The sequence below is a fragment of the Anopheles bellator genome, chromosome 1 (assembly GCF_943735745.2).
Source record: "Anopheles bellator chromosome 1, idAnoBellAS_SP24_06.2, whole genome shotgun sequence".
Lineage (NCBI taxonomy): Eukaryota > Metazoa > Arthropoda > Insecta > Diptera > Culicidae > Anopheles > Anopheles bellator.
The window spans coordinates 20047690-20056722 of record NC_071285.1 but is presented as its reverse complement, the minus strand read 5'-3'; the positions used below and the strand labels follow the sequence as shown (position 1 = coordinate 20056722).

At 45.7% G+C, this 9033-nt stretch overlaps 3 protein-coding genes across 4 annotated transcripts; 2 read left to right on the top strand and 1 right to left on the bottom strand.

The window, feature by feature from the left end:
* The first annotated feature begins 1112 nt into the window (after positions 1–1112).
* LOC131216749 (CD151 antigen) lies at positions 1113–4297 on the top strand. The gene is made up of 4 exons (XM_058211318.1): positions 1113–1248; positions 3122–3349; positions 3414–3809; positions 3873–4297. The coding sequence occupies exons 1-4, from the start codon at positions 1186–1188 to the stop codon at positions 4236–4238; spliced, it is 1053 nt and encodes a 350-aa protein (XP_058067301.1). The 5' UTR covers positions 1113–1185; the 3' UTR covers positions 4239–4297.
* Positions 4298–5375: 1078 nt separating this feature from the next.
* Positions 5376–6835, bottom strand: LOC131206010 (elongator complex protein 4). The gene is made up of 3 exons (XM_058198361.1): positions 6547–6835; positions 6369–6484; positions 5376–6305 (listed from the first exon to the last, which is right to left on the bottom strand). The coding sequence occupies exons 1-3, from the start codon at positions 6695–6697 to the stop codon at positions 5463–5465; spliced, it is 1110 nt and encodes a 369-aa protein (XP_058054344.1). The 5' UTR covers positions 6698–6835; the 3' UTR covers positions 5376–5462.
* Positions 6836–7068: 233 nt separating this feature from the next.
* Positions 7069–8369, top strand: LOC131206020 (transcription factor MafK). 2 transcript variants are annotated; one of them, XM_058198373.1, is made up of 4 exons: positions 7069–7269; positions 7352–7521; positions 7721–7756; positions 7878–8369. In XM_058198373.1, the coding sequence occupies exons 2-4, from the start codon at positions 7483–7485 to the stop codon at positions 8241–8243; spliced, it is 441 nt and encodes a 146-aa protein (XP_058054356.1). In that variant the 5' UTR covers positions 7069–7269; positions 7352–7482; the 3' UTR covers positions 8244–8369. The 2 variants fall into 2 exon arrangements, with proteins under 2 accessions (XP_058054356.1, XP_058054365.1); XM_058198382.1 differs by lacking the exon at positions 7721–7756.
* The last annotated feature ends 664 nt before the right edge of the window (positions 8370–9033 follow it).

Below are 9033 nucleotides of genomic sequence, written 5' to 3'. Positions count from 1 at the left end.
GAAGATGTTGAAACCTGTCAAACCTCTGCGTTCCCGGTCCCTGGTTTTCGCTTGCAGGTTCGCAAACCTGACATTTTGCGTTCCCAGCCTCTAAAACTGAGTTCCAAATTGTACGGGAAAGAGATAGCTGATGCTAGAGCGGGACGGGTTCTCTTCTGACAGTTGCAAACGGATCGTTACTGAAGGGAGCGCTTTTAAAGTTTGAATGTGCCAAATCAAGGATAGAAACGGTCCCCATAAAAAACGTATGGGGTGACTCTAACTGTTATTTGTATTACCCATTACATTCTGTCTATTAATTATATTAAATTAATTAAGGTAAATTCAAAAACTAGGTGCTGAATGATCCCATCCAGAAACAATCTTCCTTGTAAATCACTTGCTGGGTAACATGATTTGGTGGAGCCACGACATAAAATCAAAAAATTAAAATGGTCGAATGGCTCGACTATTTAAAAATTTTAAATTTTAACTAGCGGAGGAAAATCAACTAAAACGATGCATGGCCGATATAACGCGAAGGCCTTCGTACAATTATTCTCGGATTCAAGTTAGGTAGGGACAATTTCATACTTCCAACGAAATTTCTACTTTCTATGGATTGATGGAATTACAAAGTTACATTTAACGTTGCGCAACGCGCAGTAATAATTACTCAAGAGTTCACTAGTCGCACGTAATACCACCATGGCGCACTACTTTTCTCGCAAGCTATTCCCCGGTTAAACACATGGTTATGGTGTGGTCAAGTATTTTTACTAGCACGTTTTGTCTTCTCGCATCACCCACGCTGTAGATCGCAGAGCACGTGCCTTTCCTTCGCTCCGAACCATCACGTTCCCCGGTTCCCGTGGGGACGCACACGCTTTGTATCTCGTTTTTACTCCAAAACAATTTGAAACAATCCCACCCTCGCTCCGGATGGGTGGCATCCCTCGTCGAAAACAAACGGTTGCACGGTTGAGTCCAAATCCATGGTGTGCGTTCTCGCAGGTGGTCTGCCGGTCAGCACGGCTTCAAAAATGTAACGCTTCATGCGCACGGCGCGTGAACGGGGGCGAAGGGATGATCAATGTGGCACTGGCCACTGGGTCCTCAGTTCTTGGCCGGCGTTGACGAAGCGATGATCGCTTCAGTATCTTCCGATTCAGGCCCAGTGCAGCAGCATCGCAGTGTTTAGCCATCATGAAGTTGGGCAGCGTGTTTAACCACAAGTTTGTTCTGGGCAGCTGTAACTTCATTTTTATGGTAAATATCATATCAAAAAAGTGGTGCGTCGAACGGTGGAGTGGAAGCAGCAGCAGAATTTTCATGAATGGAATTTATTGTTCGTTAATTAGACCCGCGGTAATGAGTTTAACTTCCGCTCTAACTGTGCAGCGTTTTGCAGCTCGAATTGCGGAGTTTATGGTAGTGGTAGAATTACGTGAACGGCACATTTAAACATGACCGCTTAGAAAGAAAAATTGCACTTAGATGCATTTCAAGCGGGACCGGCGATGAGTCACATTTCGAGTCTCGTAGTACTTCCCCCTTGCCGGAAATGGCGAAACTGAGAGCTGTACAGGATCGTTTCAGCAGTGTGGTGACTTTTTGTGGAAACATCAAGTTATTAGTGTTAATCATGATGCATGCAGTGAGTGTTTGAGGCAATTATTAACATTGTAGTACTCACGCAAAAGTTCGTTTCTGCAATGAGACTGTTGAAAAATAATACGCCCAGAACAACCACACTCAAAACGAAGCCTATGTAGCCGGGCAGTTGAAATATAACAATGAACCCCAAAAGGACAGTCTGCATGCCGCAAAGTTTTCGTTCGGTCCAGTGATTTCAAACCAAACTGTGAAATGTTATTTTGAGGGACAGCAAGATCGTTCCGTTCCATCCACGCAATTACGGAACGATCGCGGGCCGCGCACAATGCGCGAAATGGACAAAAACTAAATGAATACACGGCCAACGGAAGAGCCAGACACCAATTACTATACCACGCGTGTTAAAATCTGTACCACCATCGGATGTATGCTGCCAGGTGTGCCGACAACAACGCTGTTAACCGTAGGCACTAATAAAATGCATGCTTAGCAGCGAAATCGGAGTTAAATCGTGTGAATACCGAAGTTGCTCGCTGCCGCGGTCGTTTCATTTCTCCCAAACGCGACGTCGTTTTTTCGCTATCAACAAACGAGAGAAAACGGCCTTTACGCGTGTATGGTACACGGAATATTACGCATGCCAGCTGGGAAAAGCTTTATTCCCTTTCGAAAGAGAGAACATTTTGCCGGCCACTTTGTTTCGGCACAGCATAAACGTGTAATGGCCGCATAACACGAATCTGTTTTGCGGCGATCGGTCCAACATCATGCTGTGCGCCAGGGGATCAGTTGTTTTCGGTTCGAATCATGTGTTGGAGGGCCATCGATTACCAACGATGCCCGCACATGGCCAAGATGGCAAATGCGACAATTTAAAAATTAAACTATGCTGTAATTACTTGTTGCTCTATTTTGTTCATTTCACTAAATAGAATGCATGAGGCATTCTCTAAAGTTTAAGGCACTAAAGGCTCCGTCAAACCTTTGCGCTACGCAGTCGCCACGCTGGGTGGTGGGAAAGCGAATCATATTTAAGTACTTCCGTTCAAACCAGCTTTTAAATGCATTTCCCACGAAATGGCGATAGGTGAGCAGAGAATGTTCTTACCGGACCATTGTCCTAAAACAAAATGGCCATATAATATGCATGTGGAGCAAATGTTACACCTGTATGGGCACGCTTTTCACAAAATTGCCCCCGTATGCCCCCCTAAAGCCATCTCACCGCGCTTCAGCACGTAGTGACGAAACGTGTTCCGTTTCATGTAAATTATGTGCCCCCTTTTATTACACGACAATGAAAGGGGTTAATTATAGTGGGTGAATGTCAACGAACTGGACTGTCGTTGGCATTGGAGTTGGTTGACGTTGAAACTTGTCGAGTATTAATTGCCCGTAGCATCAATGATTGATCGATGCCTTATCCATGGCACAATAAACAGGAAACGGCAAACGGCTGAATACAATTAAATCGGAAACACTCATCGTGAGAGTAAATAAATAACAACATCTCTACTATTCACAGCTCTGTGGCATTACTTTACTCTCCACGGGATTCTACTTGTTCACTGACTCTCCCCGAATCCTACTGTCCCGCTTGCTGATATCGGATCGCACACCGCTATCGGAACTAGAACAACCGCTGTTCTACTATGTGGCTTTTGGGCTCACTACCGCAGGGCTCGTGGCCATCATTGCATCTCTGCTCGGATGTTGGGCGACATGTATGAATACTTACTGTGTGCTAACAATGGCAAGTTTCATCGCAGCCTTGAAGAAAGTGCTCATTAATAATTCCCCGTTCTTGATTTTTACAGTACTTTCTGATCATACTTTCTCTTCTGATCGCGGAGTTCGGTGTGTGTTTGATGATCACCGCGTGGCCCCAGTGTCTGGGCTTGAATCTGAACGAAACGGCAATGGTCAAAGCGCTGCAGGGAAGCTACGGGGTGCCGGGCCATGAGCAATTTACCGCCGCGATGGATCTGGCCCAAACGATCTTCGAATGCTGTGCCATCAATACGAGCATCAACTACGACACCTCTCTCTGGAAGCTTCAAAGTTTGGGCAAAAAAGAGCTTACGGTACCGCTGACCTGCTGCAAGCTGGAGAATCGTTTCGAGTTTTCGGCTTACCTTGACCCGATCCCGATCAATTCCACCCTCTGTCAAGCACTGCAAGCACACGATTATGAAAAGAGTCGACATTTAGATGTGAGCTTCTTTACTTACATTTGTTGTGTTAACCTCGAAACTCAAACCCATTCTTCATTCCAGGGATGCCTGCATAAGATCGAGGTGTGGTACAGGGAACAGTACTTCCTTTTCCTGTGCGCCGGGCTGATCGTGGCGGTGGTTGAGTTTTGCGTACTGCTCAGCATAATTCTGAGTTGCACTAAACTGCCGCGAAAAAGGTCTCTGCCGGTCCGAGCGAATCCCTTGCCCGCCATCCCGATCCCGGGATTGCCAACGAACCGGCGGGTGCTGGACAATATCTACGAGCACGACCTGCCGACACCGATCCCGGTGACTACGCTCCGGCAGTCGTACATTCAACCAAAGGAATACACCAAACATCGACAAGATTTACCTTTTAACAGTAACACCCATTACTATCAGATATCCAAAAGCTACCTAGTTTAAGGTCCGTTCGAACGGTTCAATACGTAGCGGCATCCCCCATTGTAGGTTTAGGTTGTGAGTCTGACGGACGAATAAATGTAAGAAAGGGAAAACTATGCTTCTCGTGCTTTATTCTCTCTTTCTAAAGTTCGACCGCTCTGGTCTACTGCTGTATTGCGACTGACTCTCTTCGCTCCGACCTCCTCGTTTTATACCCCAGTGAACAATTTTGAGAGCCCGAGGCTGCCCCTCTGCCTGCGACGCGGCGGAGGAAGGGCGATCTCGCAGCGTACGAAGTGAGCATGAGACGCGTTCGTTGGTTGCCGGGGAAAGAACGGAAGGAATCCCCGTGAGTTTGAAATCGCCGTGAGTTTGCTGGTGGAAGACGAACGTTGGAGAGAAAGAAAAAGGAATAGAAATAACAGAGACAGCGAGATCGTGGCAAACTCCCGAAGTACCGAGGGTCCGACAGTCTCTCTTTAAGTTTTGGTGAATCGGGACGAAAACTCTGCCTCTGTTTTTTCTAAGTGCCAAGTGTAAAGTACCAAGTGCTTGTGCTTCTCTGTCGATCACGGGTGATCCTGATAGAAATAATCCAGGTAAGTTTATTGGACAGTATTCAGTGACAACCAAATAATGTTGAAATGTTTTCGCTTTGCTCGTTTCAGATGTCCAATCAGATGTCCAGATGGGATGCAAAGGATTCGATGCAATGCGTTTTACAACGAAGGCAGCTACGCACCAAATTGTGAACCGCTAGTGCAGAGTGAAGAGTGTATGCCAAAAAAGAGAGAGAAAATATATCGAAATGTACCGCCCAAATACGAACTGTTTCATTTTGGTTAGGGGGAATATGGGAGAAAGAAAACGAAAAAAGCGAGAGAACACACAGGTGAGAGACAGGGGGCCGCTCGGTGAGAGAATTCAAACCACTGCTCGCTCCATGGACCTTTCGGCTGCTCGGAGCGATTCCCCCATATAACGCTATATGGGGGAAATTATTTGAAGTATTGGATGGGAAGAGAATGGGCTGTGGTTCAGTAGTCGATTTTAAAGTGACAAGGGCGAAATTGTTCACTGGGACTCGAAGCTGGTCTCGGGGTTGTCCTCCGCTATCTCTCGCTCGAGACCGTCCGTTCTCTCACTTTCCACTTCTTCTTCGTTCCCACTCTCACATAAATACCAAATATTTTTCAGTTGGTTGATTTTTTTGAATTTATTATAACAAACCAACATGCTGCAGCTTCAAAAGTCCAGCTTATTCCTTACACCTCCGCCGGAGCAGCTCATCGTAGGCACTAGGTTCTGAGTTTGGCTATCATCTGCTGCCAAATCCGGTGGCAAGTGGAGCTTCTCGATTACAAATTTGCTACGCTTCAGTTTAAAGGCCAAATCACGTGTCTCTGGCGTGAAGGGGGCCAGTGCGTTCAGCGCCGTGATTTTTGTAATGTTGAGAAGCCCGTGATATTCCTTAAACAACGGGTTTGCCTGCTCTTCCGTCTGGCCGGTGAAAGCTTCCAAGCCGAACGAATAGTCGAAAAGATTCGTCACTTTTGTGCACAGATGATTATCATCCAGATGGCGGAACAGATGGAAAGGCACCGTAATGAAGCACACCGACAGTGAGTTTCGAACGATCGACTTTAAAATGGTCAGAAAGTGTATGAGCTCTTTGGCAAAACTTCGAGCGTACCACAGAGGCGATCCGACCGAGTGAAGACAAATTCTAAGCACGTTCTTGGCAACATCTTCCGAATCGTTCAGTGCAAATTGTGGCTGTCGCGCTTTGCGATGAATATACGAAAGCAGCGACGTAAAATGTGGGATAGCAAATGGACCAGTAGCACAGTCGTCTTCCTGCATTGGCTCATCTCCACTCCAGTAGCTGATATCCTTTCCGGCCAGTGTCGATGGATCCATGGCCTTCGTTAAATCAAAAAAATGTCCCAGCGATTGGGACGACTTTTGCTCCGAATCAACCGGTGTCAGTTGATTGTACCGGAACGCGATCCGCATACCTTCTGCCGACGGTGGGCCCTGTTTCGTGGCGTGGCTTTTGTCTTCGATCGGTGTTGGTAGTTTCCGCATCTATTGACGAAGGGAGGCAACATTGATTGTACTATTCGCAAGTTTGTGCGGTAACGAGCTTACCATCTGTTCCGGATCTTCTTCCATCGTACCGATCAATACGCTGTGATCGTTGACTATTCCCTCCGCGAGGAAGTATTTTGCCAGTACCCGTGCATAGTTACCGTACTTATCTTCTTCTGCAAAGTAAAGGGGGACGTGTTAGGGACAATCCGTGATTTAGTTCAGTGTTTCAGCTTACCGAGTCCTATGACCGAGCCAAGCGGGAAACCGCCTCCAAAAATGTGATCCAACGATGGATTTCCGGAAGATGTAACTGATTGGCCACTATGAACAGAAAGGCGTACGCCTTTAATGTTAACGGCACGGCGGCGCTTAACAAAACCAGACATTTTCCTCTTGCATCTACACGGTAAAGCAACCAATCAAATGTAAACAAACAGAATCGCGCCAGAAAGGAAAGACACATGTGCCGTTGACATTTTCACAGTGGTAGAGTAACAATTTTATGAATTTGTCAGCTTAAACACAAAGTAGGCAAGGGAGATATTAGTTTATTTCGTGTACAGTTTGGATGTTTTAACTATGAATTAGTCAGTTTAGTGATTTTTTGAGGTATCCATGGAAAAATGAATGCTGCTCGAACCGATTGGGCTGCGTACGTTGCGAGGCACCCACTGTTTTGTTTACCTTTCGTGGCTGAGTGGGGATCTCAAAACTGACAGCTTTTTGACAGCAGGCAAAGCATTTTTGTGGAGTTGTGTTGCTTTTTTGTGACGATCTTTTGAATTGGTTTTAGCCTTGATCGTGAAAACAATTTGTGCTTCTTGAAACAGTTTCATATTAAGTTCAAAGTATTGTTCTTCTATCATATCTGTTTCTCGAACTCTGTACTCTGTAGTACAACTTTGGGTCACGGCAGTTTTAACCTTATTCCGCTTCAGAGCGCAAAGGTCTCGCACAGGTAATATTAATGGTCTGAAGGTGACTTGCAGTTTTCGTCCATTTTCAGAACGTTCATGGATTATGCTTTTTTCTATGCCTAGACGCCCTCGGGACCTTCCGGCCGGAGTGGGTTGTGCGTTTCGTCCAATAATCTTCGCCAGTTTCTGCTGTGCAACGAGTGAAGCGCGTCGCAGAATAGAATCTGCCGGAGTCTACTTCAAACGGTTCTCTAATGCCACAAGAAATTAAAAGAGAACGGAAAACAACGCAGGTAATGCCAGTTCAGTTAAATGTGTTATGTTCCGTTGTCAGAATCGTTACTCGAAAGATTTTGTTTATGATGAAATCTTCCGTAGATGATATTAAAGCTCATCGGTGCGCAACGTATTGCCTCGCGTGGCACTGTTTGTGTGTGCTAGAATTAATCGCATTTCCACCTCTACCCTTGCCTCCCCTTTCTATATTTGTAGTCAATGATGCGCCCGAAATCAATTCACTGGAATGAAGTAATTATCCGTTCGCAAAACTCCATCATCCGCGCCATTCAAATGCCCTTTTCGATCCGAAGGGAATCTGCTGTGCTGCTGAGTCGCATACACTAAACACCGGAATGTTGTCCCATTTCAGGCTCCCCTTTCTCCGTGCCCGATTCCGGACATCAGCGACGATGAGCTGGTTTCGATCACGGTACGAGACCTGAATCGTACCCTCAAGATGCGAGGCTTGACGCGCGAGGAGATTGTGCGCATGAAACAGCGTCGCCGCACCCTGAAAAACCGCGGCTACGCGGCCAGTTGCCGCATAAAGCGCATAGAGCAGAAGGACGAGCTGGAGACGGAAAAGACACAGGAGTGGCGCGATATGGAAACCATGCATGACGAAACGGGACGGTTGCAGGAGGAAGTAGATTCGCTGCGCAACAAATACGAGGCACTACGGAAGTTTGCAATTTCGAAAAAAATTCCTCTACCACCGGAACTAGATGTATTGTAAGCGGTATGTAGTGATGCGATTGTTTGTGATTTATTTTAAACCAGCTTAGTGTTTTTGTGCTTCAGTAGTACAAACTTTCCAATAGTTTTAAGTGAATTTTGATAATTACAGAATAATACAAGTGTATATTTCACATATCTTTTTTTGTGCTGGAAAGAAACCTCAGCCTCGTCAGCAATTACCACACGTTGAGTTGAGTTGAGTTGAATTATCATACGTTGAGAGAGCTTTTAAAGAGGAATCTGTTATCTGAATGTATTGGGTACAAGAAAAAAGTCAAAATTATAAAAGGACTGGCCTGTTTTGCTGCTGCATGATATCATATCGGGTCGTGTGTCGTCAATACCTGATAACATTATCACTCGACTATACTCGATTGTTATGGTGTAAATTTGGAGCATAGCGTTCAAGACATTTTTAGCCAGCGAAACAAGCTGCATATTTCTGTACAGTTCATTGTGAAAGAATCGTCTGTCGGATTTAATAATCATTGCAGACAATCAAACCCATATTATAAACCGAAATTGGCCATTCTGTTAGATTGCATAACATATTAACACATTCGTTCACATGCGATCGATTGTTCAGAACCGTTGCCCTAGAAAACGGAATTTCGGTCAACCGAAAACTACCGCCGAATTGCAGTGGCCAAAATAAGATCGACAACAAACCAACCACCAAACCATGTGCAGCACATTGATACCCCAACTTAATGCGACCACCAGCTCGCTAATTTCACGATCATCGAGATTTGCAGTCGGGCGATCGTGGCGCGTGAACGCAGGACCTT